Raw genomic sequence first — 24,840 nt, forward strand, 5'->3', positions numbered from 1 at the left:
ATAAAGAGTATGGCTTGTGTGGTTAATCCCACTTCCATGCTCAGAATTGAATTACCAACACCAACAAACCCACCATACTGAGCGAGCCTTCTCGAATGAGACCAATCCTGACCACAGTCTCTGCTCATTAGGCCTGTGTGTTAGTGGGAAGTGATTATTTGAATGGTTAAGTGAGTTCCAAAGTGATTGCAGCGCAACCCCTCAAACTGCTTAGCCACAGCCCGAGGTCCCTTTACTGCTGCTCCAGTGACTTCAGCACCACAGCAGTGGACAGCGACAGAACCCGTTCTCACTGTCTCTCTCTCTCTCTCTGTCTGTCTGTCTCTCTCTCTTTCTTCCACTTGCTTCCATCCACACTCCAGGACACCAGGGACCTTCCCCTCCCACACACAAGATACATGTACTCTCCATTCACTCTTTAGCTGCCATTCATGTGTAATTCATTATTATACATACTAAACTCTGCGGGCTCCTCCTCCCTCACACTTTCTGCAGCTGACACACCAGCAATGCCCCATCCCCCATCCTGTTGGTGGTCACCGCTTTTCAGTTGTCAATTAAGCTGTGATGGGGAGTTTTTAAACAAATGACCTTGAAAGGAGTTTCTTCCTTCTTTCTCTCCCATTCTCCCATTTCCATCCATCCTTCAATATAATCTTTGACCCTGCATCCCTCTGATACCCATTGCCCTTCATTGAATCCATCAGACTATACTCACTTGTACTGGCACTTCTGTGTTTTTTGTGGGAGTCTCACTTCCGTTGTTTCTTTGAGGCTTTCACTGGCTGTAGGGAGGTGATGGTTGATGAGTTCTGCGGTAACAGCAATAGAACAGATACAGCAGTTCACTAGTACGTCTCATGATAGTAATTCATAACCAGAGTGCTAATGAGCTTTTATCATTCATGCAGCAGCCTGAGACCCAGGAGAGCCGCGCATTTGATACGAGACACAAACTGACAACATGTAAACAACATCAAACTTCCCCTCTTCTGTCTCATGCGATGAGCAGCATCAGGATGAGGCATGGGGGAAGCACACGCAAGGGTGAGATCACATGGCAACGCGATCACCTGGATCTTCCAGTCCTCGGTCAGGCACGCACAGCGCCTACACCGCCCTCTTCCAAATTATTTGAAGATTCAGTTAGTTGCCTTGCCTTCCTGCATGCTCCCTATCGTGTGTAACACATTTGTGGATTTATTTGGTGATTTGTGGGAGTGTTTTTTAACAATAGTGTATGAAACTGTTTGTTGAGTTCCAATTTTACATTCAACAATGAGTATCTCATTTGGTACATGATGGTCGAAATAATTGGGGTGACGCAACTCACCTCTCTCACAGTTTTATTGCAGCCTTGGATACAGTCCACCATTCCCCTCCAAATCTTGTCTTATGGCAGTGTGCCATCCCAAAGAGCATTGAACTGTATTCACAAATGTACCTTGCTCTCCTTTCTCTCTCTCTCTCTCTCACACTGTGTCCTGTCGTTCTCTCTCCATCTCTTTCTACCTCTCTATTCATTTCTCCATCTATCTTTTTGTGTCCTTTTCATTTTCCCTTCTGTCCTTTCTTTTTTCTTTCTGTCTTTCTCTTAATTAATTTTCTTTTTTACCATCTGTTACCCACACACTCTTTCCTTCTCTCTTTCTCTCTTTCTCTTCTTTTCCTTCTCTCTCTCCCTCTCTCTCTCTTTCATCTCTGTAGATGAGTTCCTTCAGCACCAGGGCGTTGACGCTCCTCTCCTCTGTGTTCGGGGCCTGTGGCCTGCTCCTGGTGGGTGTGGCCGTGTCCACAGACTACTGGCTGCTCATGGAGGAGGGCATCATCCTGCAGCAGAACCAGACTATGGAGGTGAAGATGGCGCTGCACTCCGGCCTCTGGAGGGTCTGCTTTGTGGCCGGTAGGTACCCACACTGTCTCCCCCACCCTAGGTACCCACACTGTCCCCCCCGCCAAAGCTCAGCAGAAGTAAAAGGCTCAGGATGTTACTGTGTTCCTGTAGGGTAACTGGTAGAGCAAGGTGATGAAAAAGCCAAGGTCATGGGTTTTTATACCCAGGGTATCTGTACTGTACTGTATTAAAGATAAAAGTGTCTATTAAAGTAATGTATTATGTGTGTAAATGCAAATGTATTATTAAAGGAGTTCTATAGTTTATATTTGTATTTTTGCCTTTTTGTAATGGCATCTCTGTTATAGCAATACTACTCGTGAAAATCTGTTGCTTTTAGTGCACAGGCACTGTGGAAACATAGCAGTGTTTGTACATTTTTGGATTCGGTCATCCTTTTATCTCATGTGCCCAGAACAATGCACTGCCTGGCCAGAGTACAATCCATCCCCTTCCCTTGCCTGTTGTCACTACACACACACAAGTGTTTAATCCTCACAAGCCAATCCTACCAGTGACAAATGTTCAGTGTTGGGGGCCATTAAACAGTACTCAAAGAGCTGTTTGCTTTTGTGTATTTCAATGAGCCGTTGTAAAGCTTTAGTCTTTGGCTGAGCATTTGGTGCTATTTCAGCTTTGGTGCTGTTGATTCAGGCCCAGTATCTCTGTTTGTAGTCCTGTGCAGTGTTCTGTGACCTTTGTTCAACCTCTTGTCCACACCATTGTTGGCAAACATTTTCCTCTTTTTCTGTTTCTTTCTGTCTATTCCTTTCTTCCCTCCATCTGCCCATCTCTCTATCCCATTTCTTCCTGTCCATTTCGTCTGTCCTCTGTCTCTCTTGGCTTGTTTTTGCTCTTTCTCTGTCTTGTTTCTTTCTCTCTTCCCCTGTCTCTCTCTCTGCCTGTTTCTCTGTCCCTCTGTCTCCCCCCCCCTCTCCTCTCTTGCTGTCTCTCTCTCTCTCTCTTTTTTTTTGGTCTGTCTCTGTCTCTTTCTCAGGGCCAGAAAAAGGAAGATGTGTGGCATCAGAATACTTCACTGAGCCAGAAATCGAGATTACCACGGAGAACACAGCAAATATTCTAAGTAAGTGGCATGTCAAAAGAAAACAAAGCGAAAGGACAGCGTTTTGAATTAAAAACCCTCTGAGCTTCCTCCCCACTGAGCTCCTGATGATCTCCCATGAGCTGTATTTTGTTGTGTGTTCCCAAGTAAACAGCTTATTCCTTTGTAGCTCACCCTTCTCCTTGACATCTTCCTCTCTTCTCTCGTACGCACTCTAGAGATGGTGAGGACAGCCACACCCTTCCCCATGATATCTCTTCTCTTCGTCTTCACTGCCTTCGTCATCAGCAACATCGGACACATTCGGCCTCAGCGCACCATCTTGGCCTTCGTCTCCGGAATCTTCTTCATCCTCTCAGGTACTACATATTCGTTGTTATGCGGAGTTAAAGGAACAGTCCACGATTCTACTTCAATACACTCGCTGTCAAATTCTGCAAATTGCTCCTCACGGTGCTCTAGCTGTCTGTGCAGTATAAAAAAAACATACACGGTCCTGACTCTGTAAATAGGAAATAAACAAAATGGCTCGGACTGAGCCATACACCATTCCAAACAATCAACACATTACTTCAGGAGCATGGAAGGAAATGGTATAATTGTATTGGTTGTTGAGTTCAAATATCAACAGCCGTTCACCAGAATCATGGACTTTGCCTTTAAGCGCCAAGATTTTTTTCATTTACCACTTTCAGGGACCAGATGATGAATGTTTTGGATCTTTCGGATGTTGGAATATGCTGAATATGTTGTGTCCTCATATAGCAACTCTTGCATGAGGACTTGCCTAAGGTAAAATTAGAAGTCTAAGATTAGAAGTCTAAATCTGTTTCTGCTGTAGATTTCGCTCAGTTTTATTTATGAAGCAATAACTTGGACTTGGAGACTTGGACTTGCTTTGGAGCCAGATGTAGTGTGTGGCAGCGCCACAGCGAGTATTTTTACTCAAGTGTGTTTGCAGATGTCTCCACAAACATCGGGTAGAAATGAGAAGTGATCAGTTGAAGCTCTTTGTTCCACTATCGATGGGTCGCTTTAGGTCGGGAACTTTGTCAAACTTGTGCAGCACGGAGCCGAAAGCATTAGCCTGGTCTGATCCGACAGACGTACACAGGCTGTGTTGACTGAGCTTCCCGCTGTTATCTCTCTCGCACTGATAAGGCAGGTGGGCGATAACGGCTCCCTCGGTTGCAGATGTGAAATCAGGGAAGCTCGACGTTAACTTCCTGACACACAGCCTGCAGACAAACAAACACCCACCGTGGTTATGAAGAGGTCTAGAACCTTTCGGCCCCAGTTTATTGGTGCAGACTTGGTATCCACTGCAATTATGCCCACAGAATCCTGTAAAGTTAAGTAAATCAAATCCTTTTTTACAATGTGAGAAGACGTTTAACAGCATGTAAATATTGTAAATCTGGGCCCTTCTAGTCATCTGAGGAGAGAAATGTCTTCAAAGTTTTGTGAAAAATATAGTTACTTGCTTTACCATACAGGTTTAGAAGTCATCATGTAGGACGTTTTATATAAGTATATATATATATAATGTCATAAATAGAGACAAAGTAATTTCTCATCATGATTTGCTTGTAGCTGGCCAATATTTAGTTAAAAACTGTTATAAAAACTGTTTCAACTGTTTAAAATTCCTTTTGTCTTTTCTGGAGCTTCCCTGATAGGGAGAGGAGAGGAGCTGAGAGCTGAATGAATATATCTTGTCTTCTCGAGTCTTTGTCAGTGAAAGCTGCATCTATGGTTTCTGTGAAGTTTTCAAATCATGGCATGTGAAACTGTGGCTCAGTCAACGAGCTACTTCACTGGACATGGAGAGAACAGCCATCTAATTGGCAGTATTTCCTTTTGATGCTTGGAGTGCTTGGCCACTCTTGCACTAGATAGAAGATTCATGCACAGGCAAGTGAAGTGTTTGCGTGCTAGAAGACCGTGGATTAGTGAACAATGTGTACTGCCTTTCTGTTAGGTAGGTAGGGCTACTCAAGATCTTCAATGCAGGACACCAGGAACTCGTAGACTCTGTGGGAAACATCATTTTGGCCATGCAGTGTGTATCACCCCATCTCTAAAACTGAAGGATACACACTTCTTGTTAAAATTTAATGATTCTTCTTACCTTGTACATCACCCAAAATGGATAGTGTGTCTGTCTGGAGACAAAGAGCTAAACAGGGTGAATGTCTCTGGCAGCGGCGGCAACAGCTTGGCACTCCTGGCCCTCTCCTGAACACGCCGTTCCCCAGCCACTATCCCGAGCTGATCCATGCTTGGCTCACAGGAGCGCCGCTGCTGGGAAAGACCCGCCGTGCCAGCTGGGCCGGGCCGGACCGGGCTACTCGCTCCGGCACCATCTGCTGTCACGGCTAGTGCCACTGCTGAGGTCATCTCTACTATTGGTGCCACTGCTGACAGTGCGGCTACTACTGCTGCTACTGCCGCTGTAGTTGTCACTGCAAGGGTCATTGGTGACTACTTGGGTCACTGTTGCAAGTAGAGAGAGACACTGTTGTAGTCTCTGTGGCTGCTGGGGTCTTTGTCACTTCCATTACTGCTGATGAGGTCTGCAGTAGAGACATATAGTCTTTTCCTCTTTGGTGCTTCGCTGCAGAGAAGCACTTTCAGACAACTGCTTTGGTGTGTGTCTCTGCAAGGCTCGAACTCCACCAAGGTCATGGGGTTGACTCCTAGGGAGAGACACAAACTGAGAATGGTGTTCCTTCCTCCACTCTGCTGTATGTGATTCTTGATAAAAGCATCTACACTAAATAAATAAGTGTGAGCATATTTGTGTCTGTGTGTGTGCATGTAATTGGTTGTGTCTTTGTGTGTGTGTGTGAGTGTGTGTGTGTGTGTGTGTGTGTGTGTGTGTGTGTGTGATCGGCTGTAAATCTCTCGGTGTGTGTATTTACACACGTGTGTCTATGTGTGTGTGTTTGTGTCTACTTTAAAGGAGGGTATTTAACAATGCATGGCCGTCTCAGTGGATTTGTTTCCCCTGTGCTTTTTTGCAGTGCATTATTGCGTTGCCTGGGCTGAGGCTGTAGCTTATTTAAGATGCCTGTGGTGTGCTGGCTCTGAGTAGGGATGTGTCATGAATATGATATGGCATCATGTTCCACTGAATGCAGCAACCACTGCTGTTCTCTCTCTGTGTGGCTGGCTGAGTTGAGGTTTGCGGTGGGGAACAGTTGTGTTATTCAGATTGCGTTTGACGCGTGTGGTGGTGAAATTCGTCTCGTCGGAGTTGCGTTCACAGAACATGTATCGTGTTGGGATTTTGTTTGGTTGTGTTGAGTTGTGATGTTGTGTTGAGGTTGGCATGGTTGCAAATGTGTACTGACTGTGGTGTGTTTTGTGATACAGCATATGGTGAAATAAGTTGCATCACATGTGTGTTTTACGTCAAGCTAACCCATTTGTGACCACCAGCTACTAAAGTTGTCACACATTCAAACCCTCATTATTCGATTTTTCCTACTCATTAGTTTGGTTAGAAACACTGGATAATTTATGAGTTAATGACTGACGCTCTTATTTTGTCATTGTTTGGGTTGTGGTGTGTTCCTGGTGTGTAATGTTTGGGTTTTGAGCGGTTGTGGTGTGTTCCTGTGGTATAATGTTCGGGTTGTGAGCGGTTGTGGTGTGGTTCCTGGTGTGTAATGTTTGGGTTGTGAGCGGTTGTGGTGTGTTCCTGTGGTATAATGTTTGGGTTATGAGCGGTTGTGGTGTGTACCTTGTGTGTAATGTTTGGGTTTTGAGCGGTTGTGGTGTGTTCCTGGTGTGTAATGTTTGGGTTGTGAGCGGTTGTGGTGTGGTTCCTGGTGTGTAATGTTTGGGTTGTGAGCGGTTGTGGTGTGGTTCCTGGTGTGTAATGTTTGGGTGGAGTTTAAATGTTGCCGCTGCACTTCTAATCTGATGGGGGATTTAATAGAAGCTCAGGCAGAGAACAACTGCAGGAACCACTGACAGACAAGCAGAATGTGTGTGTGTGTGTGTGTGTCTGTGTGTCTGTATGTGTGTGTGTGCCTGTGGGTGTGTGTGTGAGTGTGTGTAGGAGAGAGAGCGAAAGAGATAGGGAGGGAAATGAGGAGGAGAAAGAGAAGATGTTGTGTATGCACATATGTTTGCTTATGTATGTGTGTGGGCCTTTCTCACTTCCCGGTCTCTTGTGGATTGAGAATATTCTTTCCTCATTATTCTGCCGTGGCTCATTTAAGCTGCCAGATTTGCTCACTGTTTCCTGATGTTGTCTCTCCTGAGCACCAAGCACAAGCCAATCTAAGCATTCGCAGCATTTGCAACCACTGCAGATGACCAATTACAGGATTATAATTATTATTATCCTTTTCAATTATCTCTCTATTTAGTCCAGATTGTTTTTCCCTGCTACACTGATCAGGGCCCCTCAGTCTTAAAAGATGTCAGGCTCAGGAATCCGTTGGGGTGGCTTTGTGGTGAGGACACAGGAAGAGGAATAGTTCATAAAGTGGTGTTGAATGGGTAATTATTAGCGGTAGACACTCCACAAGGGTCCTAAAAGGCAATGGGAGCCGTTCAAAGTCTTTTCTCGCGTAATAGGCCTCATGACAGCTGCTTCTGACATGCTACTTTAATCTGCTTTACCCTGCCAGAGGCGCTGTGCTACTCTCTCTCTTCTCATGCTCTCTCTCTCTCTCCATCTCTCCGTCTTCTCTCTATTTTTCTCCCATCTCTCTTTTCCTCTACATCCTCCTGTTTCCTCTCTTGACCTCTTTTTTTCCCTCTGTTTCACCCTTTTCTCTTTCACCCTGCAATTATATTATGTGTCAACATTTGAACATCCTTTCAGACCCGAGTTATGGAACGTGACACAGTAATAGATTTAGGGATGTTAGGCTTTGTGCCCTCACAGCCTTCTTATTTCTATCACACACACACACACACACACTTTCCCTCTTGTCTCTTCCTGTTATCTGTTAAGCCTTACCCTTTCTGCTGCGTGCCTCTTTGTGCCTCCAACATTTCTGTCCTCTCTCTGACTGCCATGAATGTCAAAGCATCAGCGCGTCTCTCCAGGAAAACGCCACCGAACCGACTCCAGACTCGGTGAATGCTGCTGATGCTGATGTAATATTAAAGATGTCTTTATCTCAGTCAGGATGTACAGAGTCGAAATGTGTCACATAACAATCCTTACAACAAAAGCATCTAAAACCAAGCTTGTCTTCTCTCTCTCTCTCTCTCTCTCTCTCTCTCTCTCTCTCTCTTTCCTTCTCTGTTTGTCTCTGTCTGTTGTTCTGTCTGTTTTTTTCTGTGTTATTCAGGCTTGAGTCTGGTGGTTGGTTTGGTGCTGTATATCTCAAGCATAAATGACGAGGTGATGAATCGTCCGAGGGAGCCGGAGGGCTTCTTCTACTACCACTATGGCTGGTCCTTCGCTTTCGCAGCCAGCTCCTTCCTCCTGAAAGAGGTCAGCTCAAAAACACACACATACACACACAAACACAAACATACACACACTCACACACACACACATACAGTACACACAAACACACACATACAAACACACACAAACACACCCACTCACATACACACAAATAAAACATACGCACACACACATATAGCCACGCACATACACAACAAACACACACAGCGAGGAAGCACACATGCCACACATAATTACATGCAACACACCTACACACACAACACACAACACACATCACATACACACACAGACACATATCTTCATATAATAATCCCAGAATAATTAGCACCAGGTGCTTGTGCCTCTGTGATCTCAGAGCAGCCTCAGCACCTACAGGCCCTCATCAATACACATTAGCGTTAGCGGAGAGCACCTGCTGCTACCCACTCACACTCGCTGGACACTTCCCTACCTGTCACCATGCATTAGCATGACAGCAGTGTGACTTCCTGTTGCTAACCGCCATTATCCACCACCAGCACCGTTTATTATTTTCACACAGCAGCAAGCACAATAGCAATAGCAAAAGGAAGACCCCGTTGCTGACTGCTAACAAGTAACAAACACCTCAATCCATACTTATTAGGACGTAAGTGAATAGGCGACAGCTCTGTCTGTCACTCGGATGGTCTGAGACCACCGGCTCTCTCCTAGCTCTTGCCCTGCCCTGCCTGCCTGCCTCCCTGGATGGCTGGGTTGTTTGGCAGTGCTTCTGGGCTTAACTGCACAGCTGAGGCGGTAATTGCCTGGCTGCGCCGCGAGTGAGCTTGACAGCGGCGTATCGTGGGCTGTCTGCCGCAGAGCTGCAATAGCCCTGCAATCCCCCCCGCCCCAAACGCAATGTCATGCCACAACTACAAAGCTCAAACTCAGGAGAAAATGAGAAAATACAAAATATAATTAGCATGATTTGTTTTTGTTTTAGAGTGGGTTTACTGTTACTGTTTTGGCCAAGACTGGGTTTACTGTTACAGTTTTTCTCAATTGCTAACACACATTTTTTGAAAGCATGCCTCGTTTCCTCAAAACTCTAAACACAAATCCCAAAACCACTCATACAAAATGCAAAACCCTTTATACATCCTGCAAAAGGCAACTTTGCTTTCAAAACAGTGTTATGTCACCTCAAAAGGGTACTTTGTTTTCTAATGACAAACACAGCCCATTATATGAGTAGACATTCTAAGCATCGATTGAACACTGATGTGCTCAATGGAAAACACTACTATGAAATGGGAAAACACCAGTATGAAGGCCTTATCAGGAACATTATGTTACTATACGCTTACTCCTGTAGTAAAATATAACTGTATAATGTTTTTACGCAAATATAAAACAACACACAAATATACAGTAACAACTAAAATATTTCTTTATTTTTTCCAAAAGTGCTGTAGCCTATACATCACAGCAAACACAAATGAATGTGTAAATGATTTGCACAGAACAAACAATAGGATATAGGCCAGTACAGTCAACAAAAAAAAGAAAGAAAAATGTAAAATAAAAAAGGACAAAAAACTACTGCATCCTGTTCTAGCTCAAGACAATATTGACAATGTGCTATCAGAAATAGACCTACACAGTGTTGTGAATGTTGTTGCATTTTGTGTGAGTGGTTTAGGGATTTGTGTTTAGAGTTTTGAGAAAACGAGGCATGCTTCATGTGTGTAAGCAATCGAGAAAAACTGTAACATTGGATTGGATTACAATACAGTACAGTAATGTGTCAGTGCTGATAGGACGCAATCAGTTGTGAAAATGTATATGACTTACTTGCACATAGTCATAGCATAACTGTTTGACTGTCGGAGTTTCTGACAAAAGGCAGCCTGTACACCTGCTTTACAGTTTTTCTCAATTGCTAACACACATTTTTTGAAAGCATGCCTCGTTTCCTCAAAACTCTAAACACAAATCCCAAAACCACTCACACAAAATGCAAAACCCTTTATACATCCTGCAAAAGGCAACTTTGCTTTCAAAACAGTGTTATGTCACCTCAAAAGGGTACTTTGTTTTCTAATGACAAACACAGCCCATTATATGAGTAGACATTCTAAGCATCGCTTGAACACTGATGTGCTCAATGGAAAACACTACTATGAAATGGGAAAACACCAGTATGAAGGCCTTATCAGGAACATTATGTTACTATACGCTTACTCCTGTAGTAAAATATAACTGTATAATGTTTTTACACAAATATAAAACAACACACAAATATACAGTAACAACTAAAATATTTCTTTATTTTTTCCAAAAGTGCTGTAGCCTATACATCACAGCAAACACAAATGAATGTGTAAATGATTTGCACAGAACAAACAATAGGATATAGGCCAGTACAGTCAACAAAAAAAAGAAAGAAAAATGTAAAATAAAAAAGGACAAAAAACTACTGCATCCTGTTCTAGCTCAAGACAATATTGACAATGTGCTATCAGAAATAGACCTACACAGTGTTGTGAATGTTGTTGCATTTTGTGTGAGTGGTTTAGAGATTTGTGTTTAGAGTTTTGAGAAAACGAAGCATGCTTCATGTGTGTAAGCAATCGAGAAAAACTGTAACATTGGATTGGATTACAATACAGTACAGTAATGTGTCAGTGCTGATAGGACGCAATCAGTTGTGAAAATGTATATGACTTACTTGCACATAGTCATAGCATAACTGTTTGACTGTCGGAGTTTCTGACAAAAGGCACCCTGTACACCTGCTTTATTCTCAAGGTGTTCCGCCTTAGAACACAGTCCACTGTGGCTAGGCTCACTGTATTGATGTTTAGGAATATGTCTTGGTCATCAATGGTTGCACTTTGTATTTGTTTATGTAATTTTACAGATACAGTACAATGGAAAATACAAGAATACTATGCTCCTGATAAGGGATTCAAACTAGTGTTTTCCTGTCATAGTAGTGTTTCTTACCTATTCCCTCTTCTGAATGTCCAGAGAATGGATGCAACTGAGAAGCGGCTTATATTTGGTTGAACCCTCTGGCCAGCCTCCTGCATGGTCAAACCATGGTTGACCATACGTTTGACCACAGTGGCCCGAATCTCATCAGAGATAATGGCTCTCCTTCTTGCTCTTTCTCTTCATCCTCTTCCTCCTCCTCCTCCTCCTCCTCCTCTTACTCTCACTCCTCTGCCTTTCTGATCACCTCTCACTTCAATGTTGCCATCAATTGTTCTCCAAACCAGGAGCTAACCTGTGGCCATCATATTGCTAAAGCTTTGATTTCAAATTGCACAACAGCCTTTGAAATGGAAGTTTTGCCAATTGAATAGCAGTGTGTTCTGTCTGAACACAAGGAGGTTTTGGCATTGATGAAGTGTGCAAAGTAGAGAGGATGGTGTTTAGTGTTTTGAAGAAAGTGTGGTTAACAATTGAAATTTGTGTCTAAAGCAGATAATTGTGTGTTGTGAGTTGAAGAAAGTGCGGTTAACAATTGAAATCTGTGTCTAAAGCACATAATTGTGCTTATAGTTTAGCCGAATTGGTTTAGGGAGTTGGCACATGAGTTACAGGTTGTGGTCATTGTGCCATAAGTTCCAGTTTTTGAATGTAATCAATCGAGAAAAACTGTATTCTCAAGGTGTTTTCCGCCTTAGAACACAGTCCACTGTGGCTAGGCTCACTGTATTGATGTTTAGGAATATGTCTTGGTCATCAATGGTTGCACTTTGTATTTGTTTACGTAATTTTACAGATACAGTACAATGGAAAATACAAGAATACTATGCTCCTGATAAGGCATTCAAACTAGTGTTTTCCTGTCATAGTAGTGTTTCTTACCTATTCCCTCTTCTGAATGTCCAGAGAATGGATGCAACTGAGAAGCGGCTTATATTTGGTTGAACCCTCTGGCCAGCCTCCTGCATGGTCAAACCATGGTTGACCATACGTTTGACCACAGTGGCCCGAATCTCATCAGAGATAATGGCTCTCCTTCTTGCTCTTTCTCTTCATCCTCTTCCTCCTCCTCCTCCTCTTACTCTCACTCCTCTGCCTTTCTGATCACCTCTCACTTCAATGTTGCCATCAATTGTTCTCCAAACCAGGAGCTAACCTGTGGCCATCATATTGCTAAAGCTTTGATTTCAAATTGCACAACAGCCTTTGAAATGGAAGTTTTGCCAATTGAATAGCAGTGTGTTCTGTCTGAACACAAGGAGGTTTTGGCATTGATGAAGTGTGCAAAGTAGAGAGGATGGTGTTTAGTGTTTTGAAGAAAGTGTGGTTAACAATTGAAATTTGTGTCTAAAGCAGATAATTGTGTGTTGTGAGTTGAAGAAAGTGCGGTTAACAATTGAAATCTGTGTCTAAAGCACATAATTGTGCTTATAGTTTAGCAGAATTGGTTTAGGGAGTTGGCACATGAGTTACAGGTTGTGGTCATTGTGCCATAAGTTCCAGTTTTTGAATGTAATCAATCGAGAAAAACTGTAACTGCCACTGAACAGACCTGTGTTTGGAAATGGAAGCAGTCTGTAAATTAATTTGTGATGGCCACAATTCCTTTTGTAAATGTTGGGATATTTATGATTTCACTTGGGTGTACAAAGTACAAAGTACGTTTTGTTGAATTTGCTAAAGTGTTTGTGTGTGTGTGCTTGTGCGTGTGTGTGTGTGTGTGTGTGTGTGTGTGTGTGTGTGTGTATGCGTGCACGCAAGCAAAATATCAAGACAGGCGTGTCATGTTGCTGACATTTCAGGTTCGTCGTTTAATACACTTTAGTGCAGAAACCACATTACAAACTAAAGACATACTTTTTTAAATTCCTTAGAATCAACATTTGTCTTCCCTGGGGAAACACAATGGCACACAAACGCTGTAATGAGCAGAGACAACACAACAGGTTCTTTGTCTGTTTTGACAGTTTTAGTCTACTCGTATCTCTTGGAGTGGGGTGGGGTTACAGGAGTCCAGACAGAAGGGCTTTTGCTCCCAGCCAGAACCTGCTGTACCCAGCAGAAACATCAATAGTGATTGGGGTAGGGGATGAGCATTAGCCCTTTCTAATACTGAAATTATGCTATTAGGCACAGTTTACAGAAATGTAAATAGATATTTCATTAATAAGATAATTTGGTGTCATTCATGCTTTGATATTATATGGAATGAGAGTTATGTTTAAGACAGTACAAATAATCTTTTGCACACTGAAAATTGTGTTGTACTGTGTGGCAATGGTGTAGTTAGAATGTGATGTGAGCTATGCGAGATTAAGTATTACAAGCATTACCAGATGCACAGTATATTACAACAAATCTCTGGGGACCACCTTAGTGAAGTTTGTCTGAAATTATGTCAGAAACCAGAAGAATTAACTGAGTTTCAAATTTATGAACCAATCCAACACCCTCTGAATGCAGAGAGTGTCGGCATTCAGCCAGGGAAATCATAACGGTAAAAAGGAAATGGTACCTTTCTAAGTTATGGGAGAGAAGGAAAGCCAGCCTTGGCTGCGGTGACTTTTGCCTCATTCCCCTGAAGAAATTCAACAAGTTATCCCCAGAGGTGCTCGCTTGCTATGAAGTGCAATGTCATGTCTGGCCTAGTGCCCTGATCAGATCCATAGATCGATATCGGCGTCAATACTGACATTATTAAATGGATCCGGTATCGGTTAGATTTAACCAATCCACGTCCGATGTGGTTACTTATTCATTATAAAATTGTAACTATCTGTTTATGTGTGAATTTTAACAAACCTAAAAGGATGTTGATATCTGAACGTCTCCACTAGGGTGCAATGGCCTCTACTAGAGGGAGTTTAGAGCGTTTCCTGTTATGGGAGCATGTAAATGGGAAGTCGAGAAGATGAAAACAGACTCTGCTAGCTAGCTAATAACAGATATGTCTGTGATTTGGACATTTTTTTTTTTATCTCGATGGCTCTTGCAGCTCAGCAGCTCTACCTCTTCTGACCCCCTGATGGTGATGTAACGTTATGCACAAGACTGTCATACTCACTGCCACTGCTTCATGTCCCATTCGTTTGGTGTCAGGTGCGTGTTTAAATGGATTGGCGACCGTGGGGAAGTTAGCTTGATATAGGACATCTGCTAGGCAATTACATTCACGACATAGCTGGATCTATAACTGTTATCTCATCGAAGGTTAAATGAACTAATTGCACATTATGTTATTCTGCCAGCTGTGAAATTGTAAATAGTAGGGATGCACCGATACCGATACCAGTATCGGTATCGGTGCCGATACTTCGTTAAAATACTCGTACTCGTTTTGAATTGCCGATACCAAGCACCGATACCACTCATCAGTATTTCACTGCATCAAACTGGCCGGGCTATGCTGACACAAAATGTGATTTATTGTCCTACCTGTCCTACCACTCTCTGCCAGACTAGTAAATAGCTTATTTGCCGTCTTGTGTTGCATTTGCTTGATGTTTGACTGTGTTAGGAAAGTTTGTCATAGTGTCAAAGTATTTCAGTATACAGGTTTCGCTAAATTTAGCTGCTAGCATCTCGTTAGCGATTAGCAATTCCGTTATGCTGCCTTAACGGCGATTTGGGCTCATTTTAAGATAAATGACGACGACAGGAGTAAGGCACAGTGTAAGATCTGCACTGCTACGGTGTCGAGGGGCGGAAAGGAAAGTACTTTGTTTAACACAAGCAATTTGATTAAACTCCTGAAGACACACCATAGTGCTAAGTACACAGAGTTCACTGATGCTAGTGGCGCAAGACCGAAGTAACCAATCTTAACTGACGTCTTGCAGAAGAAAAAAACGCGCACGCACACACAGAGAGAGAGAGGTAGAGAGAAAGACTGTGCCACATAGGTTAAGTGATTGTTTGTGTACTTGAGCAGGAGATTCTTCTGATCCTTTTGTAACTGAAATGTGCTCTTGTGCTAATCCAGTAATAGTTCTGTTCACTTTTTGTTAAGCAGACTGTGTTGTTAACTATGCAGCAAATTGAATTGCCTTTATCTGGCTATATTTGCATTTTGTCTAATGTGATGATATTGTCTGTTTGAAGGCTTTTTTTGTGTGTTAAAACCAGAAAGCTCTGTTTATTTTTGGCTTGGGATAGCCTTCTGTTAATTTTGTACCATAGGCTTGACATAATCTGCAGAGGATAAAATAAAATCTGCCTCCAAATTAATTGCACTTTCATGGAGACCAAATCTAAGAAGTATCGGTATCGGTACTCGGTATCGGCAAGTACACAAATAAAAATACTCGTACTCGTATCGGTTTGTAAAAAAGTGGTATCGGTGCATCCCTAGTAAATAGTGTTTGAACAATACCTGAAACAGTGCATAGTGGCACATTTTTGTATTAAACTGTTTATTCCACCGTTCGTCTTGCAAGATTGAGATCAAAATAAAAGTCCATGCATATTGAGGGTGAGTAGAGTGAGGAGAACATTGGTGAAGTAAGACCAGGAACGGTAAACAGTATTTGATTCAAAATCAATAGCTTCAAATCAAATGTTTTGTAATACGTTTAAATTTAAATACATTTTTGCATATTTTCGCTGTTTGGATAATAATGTGCTGTATGGTTTACAGCCTCATGTAACCTTACCTTACACATAATACCAACAACAACAACAACAACAATAATAATAATAATGATAATAATATTCAAGAAAAAAGAGCTCTCGTATTGTATAGCCACATATCCAAATTCAGGTATCTGAACCGGATCAGAACTGTACAAAAGTGGATCGATACATCTCTAGCGTGGCCCCGCAGCGCTTAGGCCCCTCATCTGAACCTCTGGATAGTTCTTGTTGTGACTTTACTCATGCAGTGGCTCTTGGTGCCACTGGCCACCACCTCTCTGCACGACTATAAGGAAGCCTCCCCGCACCACTAAGGGAGATCCGTAGTGTTCTTTGAGAGTTCTAAGTGTTCTAAGGGAGATCCTTAGTGCCAGTAGTTCCTGAGTTCATGAGCTTGAATAATTAACCTGTGATTCATTCCCCTCTAAACAAAGCATAAAATGTCAAACGGAGTGAGTTGGGCACGCTTCCCCAAAAAAGTCCAATTTGGGAGCACTCATTCAATGTAGGGCACGACTCAAATTCACCAGGAAGATTTGAATGGCTAATGTGGATTAAGTGTATATGGCTTATCTCTGTGTGTTGTAGGGTGCGGGGGTGATGTCGGTTTACCTCTTCATGAAGCGCTACACTGAGGAGGAGATGTACCGGCCACACCCAGCTCTCTACCGCCCCCGCCTGTCTGAGTGCAGCGACTACAGCGGTCAGTACCTGCACCCGGAGTCCTGGCCGCCTCCCCAGCGTGGCCGCAGCGCGTCCGAGGTCTCCAGCGACATCTCCATTCAGCTCAACCAGACCACACCTCCGGGTCCGCCCAAGGGGAGTGGCGCCGGCCCGCCCCCCGGCGGCCCTCTCTCTTCCGGTCCGTCGTCGGGGGCCAGCTACCACCACGCCCCACCTTCCTCCTCCTCCTCTTCCTCTTACCCTCACTCCATCCACCACGCCTCCGGCCACAACCCCCAGGCCTTGCCCATGGCCACGCCTCCATCAGCTGTGCCCCCGCCCCGCTACCACCACGCGCACATACGCATGAGCGCCTCCCCCTGCTAGAGGAAGAGAGAGAAGAGAGAGAGAGAGAGAGCATTGGAATCCTTACAGGAACACAAGCTTAAAACACATACACACAGACATGCCCAAACACATGCACGCAAACACACACACACAGGGTGGGGTGGGGTGCAATGGAAAATATGAATGTTGGATGAGAAGAAAAGGAGAGCTGAAAAGAGCGATGTAGAACAAATGATGGGAGGAAAAGGGAGTAGAGGTAAGGGAAGGGGGGGTAAAGGGAGGAAGGTGATAAGCGTTTGAAGGATTCATGTTTTTGCATTAACTGTGCCTGAGATGAAGACTAAGAGGTTGGGGAGGAGTGGGGGGAAAGAAGTGGGAGAGAAGGGGGGGGGAGGGCCAGAGCATTTACTACACAAACAATATATTTGAAACACAAGTAAACATACAAAAAAAAAACACAAACAACAATCAAGAACACTTCTATATGTATAGAGATTTGTACTTCATCTGTATGAAAAGAAAGGTTGTCATTTCTGTCGAGACGTTTTCATGTTTTCTCCTAGCTGTTATGCTAGATATGTTTTTTTTTCACCTGCATCGTTACTTCATGACAAAGTACAATTTGTATGATAATGTTTTTCTTGTTTGTTTTGATGGTAAGCTTTGCTGGCGAATGTTTGGAATAGTCTTGTAATAGTTGGACATTGAGGCGTCTTTACAATGGAAATGTTATTGCCTGAAGCTCAGTATATCTCTAGAGTTGAATCTTTATGAGGTATAGAATCTTTCTAAAAATTAGATTCTTCCTGAGGTACAGAATCTTGCTGAAGCGGAGATTCTTCCTGAAGTGTAGAATCATCAGCTGAGAATATAATATAATTGTTTGAGCCTAAATGAATCAGCCTTTCCCCAGTATTGTATATAATATCAAATAGCAGTCAGGCTCTTCAGAGAGGTGTGGTATATTGGACACATTTCACCCCTCCTTCCATTAGTCCTATCTCTTTAACTGCCGCACCATCAGTTGGCAACCAATTAAGATCACCCACAAAATTGCAAACGATTGTAGCAATACCATTTAAAGACGTAAAAAAACAAATAGATTTGCTTGGCCTCCCGATGTTGCTTCTTGCAGCTAGATGCAATTTGCCTCTTATTTTGTACTCAGTATTGGATATTGAGGGTCCAAACTCAGCGAAGGTTTAATGCAGCAGAACAGCAGTAGAATGCCTTGCCTTAGAAATGTTTTGTCTTTCTGTTCCCTTCAGGGACTTTCCTGTTTTAGCTCAATTTGCAGCTGTCTGGCTCTGTACTTTATGTTACTAACACTCTAATGTCCATTAATATTTGTACTGGGAAGAACTAGAGTGCTACTATTATTATTATTATTACTACTACTTCTGCTCCTAGTATTACAGTTATTGCTATTATCCTAATAATGTATTATGAAAAAACCTCCATATGCATTTCTAAATCAGTATTGTAAGTACTACTAGAAACCTTTTTTATTGATATGATGTAAATTCAGTTTGAGGAATGCTGAATGGAAGCTGAGAGTTAAAGAGAGAGAGAGAGAGAGAGAGAGAGAGAGATTTATGTCAAATGAAATGACCTTCTCACCAACCGTAACATAGCACTGTAGTCATGAGTGGCTGGAGTATACTACTGAACTGTCCTCTAAACATAGCACTGTAGTCATGAGTGGCTGGAGTATACTACTGAACTGTCCTCCAAGCCAGGGATGTGGACAGTTCAACTGTATTAGACTCTGACGCACTAATAACTAAAGCTATTTGCACAGACTGGTGGTAGCAGGGAGCTGTTGGTAGTTATGCAGCCTTGAACTAAACAAAGGCGTATCAGGTATTATGTCATATTGTGAAATACCTTTGCTATAGCACAATACAGAAATACCAATGCAGAGCCATCGGCAAGGTGAGGCGATTCCCACTGAGTGTCAGGCTGTGATATCATCGGAGGATAAAGACGTGTCTCTGTGGCGCCCCCATGTGGATGCAGAGAGTAACGCAGGTCTCGCTGACGGGGAGGAGGGTATGAGTCATGCTTACCCAGAGAGGACAGCTAATCATTCAGAATGTGGGGGAAAAAACGCCTGAGGATGGACTGCCCCTTGGAGTTCTTTTTTTACCCTCTGTAAATCCTAAATTTTTCATTTTAAAATCTATATTTCAGTTTTCCCTGACTATGAAATCTAGAATAAAGGTAGCACCAAGATTATGGTATTAGTTTAAGACAAACCTTAAGAATTGTATTCTGACATCCAATTATTTTCGAAAAATGGTACCCTAAGTCAGGAATGTACAGGAATCAGAGAACTTTATGTACTTATATGATGACAAGAAAAGTAAGTATAGCCACAACTATTTTTCTTCTGGATCCAAAGACCGTGAGGTAATATCTGTTTCAAATGGGACAGGGTTTGTTGCCCTTCTTTGACTTCCTGCTTTATGAACATGCAGGACTGGTTCCTGCTCGAGAGACTTTAGAGCGATTCGGTAGTTCCTGTTTATAAACCTGTAGCATTGTTACAACAGATGAAGCTCTGTAGTAGAGATTAGTTTTACTGACCATATCCTATATCACGTATATAAATGAGACAAAAGGTGTGTGTGTGTGTGTGTGTGTATTCTTGTGTGCGTTTTGGTATGTGTGCATGTGTGTGGGTACATGAGCCTGTACGGCACGTCATTGCATACACACAAGTGTGTGTTTGACTGTAACTGTGTGTGTGTGTGTATATGAAAGAGAGAGAAAGAGTGGGGCTGGTGATAGGTTGATGACGCAAGACACAAAATTGCTTTGCAACAAATTAGATTGGATTGTACATTGGCTGCCCAGTGTGCTTTCTCTCTGTCCCTGGCACTGTCACATATTTATCGTCATTTGTGCTGTGGCACTATCAGAAACATTCAGCCTGTAGGGTTGAACTGAATGCTGCATTCTGTTGGAAAGTCCTTGAACAGCATGTGTCACATCTGCCAAGTGTTTGGCGGAGTGGGATTCAGTTCTGCTGGTCATTTGTCTTTTGATGTATCTCGTTCCGTTCCTCCAGCACGTCCCCCTTTTCTTTGGTTGTCATTCCCAACCCTCTCTTTCACTCTCCGCGCCACTCCCTCCCCTCTCCCTGTCTGCGCTGCGCATCGTTAATCTTGATTTGTTTTCTCAAACCCCCGTTTGTCTCACCTGTCTCATCTCTGTCCTCTTCTCGTTTCTCTCCCCTCGTGCCAGTACATCTCTCTTCCTCTCTGCCCTGAATCCCCTTTTCATCTCTCTCTTTATCCCCCTTTTCATCTCTCTCTCTCTATCCCCCTTTTCATATCTCTCTCTCTATCCCCTTTTCTTTTCTCTCTCTCTATCCCCTTTTCATCTCTCTCTCTCTATCCCTTTTTCTTCCTGTTTTCTGTCCCCTTGTCCGTCAGTCTCCTCCCATAGCCTCTTGTTCTCTCCTCATGCTCCCCACTCACCCTTGTCGTCCATTGTTTTTGTCAAACTCTTTTCTTCCAGTACCCACTTCTCTCTCTCTTTTTCTCTCTCTCTCTCCAATCTTGTACAGTCAGCAGCTGAGTGTGAGATGACTCTGGTCTGTTTCATTGTCAGCTGTTGTCATCGTGCCTATCGTTTTGCTTCTCTCTCTTTCTTTATCTCTATTCCATATCCCTCCATCCATCCCATCTACTAGTTCTCATTCCTATGCATCTCTGTACGGTACTGTGTTTTTTTCCTTCAATCCTGCTCTTCCACACTCCTCTCTTCCTCACTGCTTGTCTCTCTTTTCTCACAATTAGAGAAACTGTGCCTGAATTAAACTTATATACATATTATTATTATTATGATGATTATTATTATTATTATTATACTTTTCATAAATAGGCTAAATCTTGTATTGTTATATATACAGTAGGTATGATGATTCCACATTGTTTTGCTCTATCTTTTACAATGCACTATCAGAGAGATTGTTCCTACTGAGGAGTATGTTGATGAATGATACATGAAATGAGTACAAACCGGAGGTACTGACTGCCATGTCATTGTCTTCAGCTACTGAATAAATCTTAGGGGTCAAACTGCCTCTGTCTCTGCCTTACATTTAAAGTTATAGAAAGAGTTGTGTCAGTCCAAACAAAGATGTGGTCTAGGTGCGCGGGCAAGGAGATGAACTGTGGGATATTCACATATCAGGACAGGCAAAGGCTGGCATAGTGACACTTTTTTTGAAAGCCTCCTTTTTTATATTTTTTTATGGGGACTTATTGTCTGTTCTGGTGTGTGACTAACTGGCATGTCTACCACTGACAATATGACCACTTGGATGGTTTTACTCTGATTAATGAGAGAGAGAGAGTATGAACGCAAGGGTGGATTGATGAATAGAGAGTTCCGAACAGACAGCCTGAACATTCATGTTATATTTATTTGACGTAGGCTACATATCAGTGTGATGGAGAAGAGCTAAAGAGAACTGAAGCCCAATAAATCTGTCCTGTATTGGACACACATGTGTACCATGTGCAGACATTTGTAAAAAAAAGAAAAAAAAGAAGCTGTGGTGGGTATATGAGATATGAGATAAGGTATTAGAAGACTCAAATACTCAAATGAGTAGTTTAATATGTAGTTTATTTTGCTAAAAAGATTCAGAAAATTATAATCAAATGAAATAAGATAATCAAAATGCACACCAATGCTTTAAAAAACCTCTCCTCATGCTTTACACAGGCTAGAAACATTATTGTATTACAGTACCTTTCATTTTTTTTATACATACATACATACATACATTTCTTAAATCAATTTCAGGAAGGCTTTTGAGATACATTATCAACATGCAATGTCAGTAATAATGGCACAAAGCACACAATTAAAATCCAAGATGCTTTTGTATCAATTATTTTAGGATATATCAGGATAATTAAAAATAAATTAACCTTGAAATGCTGTCTGGCCTATGGAAAAAATTGGGAATACACAATATGTATTACACTACAAAAGTACACAACATGATATTCTCATATCTTGTATCTCTTCTCATTCCCTGGCTGAGAGAGGTTTGCTATATGCATTTCTTCTATCTCTGCCTTAACCAGGAGTGCAATTATTTTCAGTGCTTATTCCACATCTCCAACATCTCCGTCCCAAATGATGTGTCACTCTTACATAGTCCCCCTCATATGGACTCAAATCCTCAGAGAATCAATGGCTGAAATGATCTGGATATAGAGGCACTTCAGATCTCACTTCAAACAGCTCTCCCTGGGGTGGCAGGGGAGGATAAAATGGCTGAAAGGCTTAGGCAATTGATCCTAGTCGTTAAAATACCATGCTGATCTTCACTGCAAAACAGCCTGATTTGTGTAGTTGCTACCAGGTGCTGTATGTGTGACTGCATATGACTGCAGGTGACTGCATATACAGTATGTGTGATTGTGAATATTGGCTTTAAGTGCACAAGCCCAGTGATGCTCCAGCCTTTTGACGAGTGTCGCATGTCTTAGTCACATATACACAGATTGAATAGCGGCTCAGATGGTGTGGTTTTACATCAGCCTAAAACAAGACTTCACGCCCATTTTGAATTGAGAAAAGATTCAAACACACACACACACACACACACACACACACACACACACACACACACACACACACACATTACCACACACCTAACATGGTGGCCTGTGCCTTTAAATACATTTAGTACACAGGCATTTAACATTTAGAGTGAGAGAGAAAGCTGCAGAAATGGACCCGATGTATCCTTTCCCCCTGAGGGGTCGTGGTTGTAGACCCTCACATCCCTCCTCCAGGGTCTGCTGGAGATCAATACCTGATGCTCTCCACCTGAAGCTCTGTGTGTGTGTGTGTGTGTGTGTGTGTGTGTGTGTGTGTGTGTGTGTGTGTGTGTGTGTGTGTGTGTGTGTGTGTGTGTGTGCGTGCGTGCGTGCGTGCGTGCGTGCGTGCGTGCGTGCGTGCGTGCGTGCGTGCGTGCGTGCGTGCGTACGTACGTGTTTGTGTGTGTGTGTGTGTGTGTGTGTGTGTGTGTGCGTGCGTGCGTGCGTGCGTGCGTGCGTGCGTACGTACGTGTTTGTGTGTGTGTGTGTGTGCGTGCGTGCGTGCGTGCGTGCGTGCGTGCGTGCGTGCGTGCGTGCGTGCGTGCGTGCGTGCGTGCGTGCGTACGTGCGTACGTACGTGTTTGTGTGTGTGTGTGTGTGTGTGTGTGTGTGTGTGTCTGTTAATCTCGGTCTCTCACGCGCCACTGCAGCAGGGAGGACCTGTCACCCCATGTTAGCTTTCACTCCTTCCAGGTTTGACACGCTTCCTATTTCACATCTGTTTAAACTGTCCTTCAAAACACACATGCATGAACAGACACAGACTCAGACACACACACACACACACGTACACACACACACACACACACACACACACTCTCTCTCTCTCTCTCTTTGTCACACACACACACACACACACACACACACACACACACACACACACAGACATATACACACACTGCTCTTTTCAGGAATCACAAGAGTGCTGGCCGCTGTACTGTGATGGAAAAAGACCATGAATAGATCATAGGCACATTTCCATTTATCCAAAGAGAAGCCTGTTTAAAAATAACCTTCAGGATTTTCACCTCAATCAGATGCAGCAGGAAGTTTTCCATTTGATTGTAAAATAGAAAGCCATTGAAAATGGAGACTGTCAGGTCCCGGCAGTCTGAGATTACATGCGCATGACAATGTCTCAGTATGTGTGTCACTTTAAATGGGACCAAAAAATAAACTTCTTTTTCGTTTTTGAATCTCCCCAAAAGCGATTTTCCAACCTGTAGTGGTCAGAGCAAATCACAAGTTTAAGTTCTCTCTTGAGTTGGCATATGAAACCCTTTCATCATTAAATTGCTTCAGAATGATAAACAAAGCACACTCAAACACATAGATTAAACCCATAAACACTTTTTGTGACCTCCCTTGTCTTCTCCCTCACAAACAGAAATGAAACCGAGGAAACGCTGATTGCAAGTGTGAGTTGGCTGATCTGCAGACATGTTCCATGTCCACTCTCTTGTGTCATTTTGACAGGCATGTTCTATCCAGTTATGTTAACATTAACATCCCTCACAAGACAAAGGGGACACAGGAAACGAACAAACAAGTAAAAACAAAAACACTCACTTGTGTACAAATCAAGTCAGCAATTATGTCAGAGAGATACAAAAAGAACACCAAATGTATATTGCATGTATTTCTGCAAATATATTATCAGCTTTCTTTTAAATAGGCAAACTTTTATCTGGAGTATAAGCCATATCTACAATAGAAAGAGTTCTCAGATATTTCGAAGACTAGAAAAAGGATGTGCTGAACCATTTAAGCCCCACCTGCAAAAATGCAAGTCTGCATGTTTCAATTCCTTAGTTAGTTCTGTAATTATCTTGGTCATTAAATAGAATTACTCTTTTTTTTCTTTATCTGATCTCAGAATTCACCTTTAAAACTGACATACTCAGGAAAAACTATTCATTCAACTTCAGCCCAATGTTAGCGATGGGGCCCCTTGTAAAACATGCAATTCTTTTTCAGTGCCTCCCGGTGTGTGTGAGCATGCTTTGAAACGGGAAAATTCAGACTTCTTAATTTACCTAGTAGGTACCAGTAGGCCCACTTGATTATTATGCATTTTAATCCAACCTTGAGGATAGCAGTATTCATTAAAAGTGAGAACGTTTTGCTATTTATAATGTGTATATTTTTTCAATCAAAGGAGTTGCTCGTGTTACTGACAGTTCACAAATGGTGAGACAAAGACCCACTGACT

The 24,840-nt window shown here is 42.6% G+C and overlaps 1 protein-coding gene across 1 annotated transcript in view; it reads left to right on the forward strand.

Moving 5' to 3' along the window:
• cacng7a (calcium channel, voltage-dependent, gamma subunit 7a) overlaps nucleotides 1-21,562 on the forward strand; it is a 23,459-nt gene extending 1,897 nt beyond the window's left edge. Inside the window, exons 2-6 of the mRNA XM_012829529.3 lie at nucleotides 1,708-1,903; nucleotides 2,892-2,978; nucleotides 3,176-3,316; nucleotides 8,276-8,421; nucleotides 16,576-21,562. Of these exons, the coding sequence (XP_012684983.1) occupies nucleotides 1,708-1,903; nucleotides 2,892-2,978; nucleotides 3,176-3,316; nucleotides 8,276-8,421; nucleotides 16,576-17,037 (1,032 nt within the window). The 3' untranslated portion in view covers nucleotides 17,038-21,562. The remainder of the gene's footprint in view (nucleotides 1-1,707; nucleotides 1,904-2,891; nucleotides 2,979-3,175; nucleotides 3,317-8,275; nucleotides 8,422-16,575) is intronic.
• The last annotated feature ends 3,278 nt before the right edge of the window (nucleotides 21,563-24,840 follow it).

This window comes from Clupea harengus, chromosome 19, assembly GCF_900700415.2.
Source record: "Clupea harengus chromosome 19, Ch_v2.0.2, whole genome shotgun sequence".
Classification (NCBI taxonomy): Eukaryota; Metazoa; Chordata; class Actinopteri; order Clupeiformes; family Clupeidae; genus Clupea; species Clupea harengus.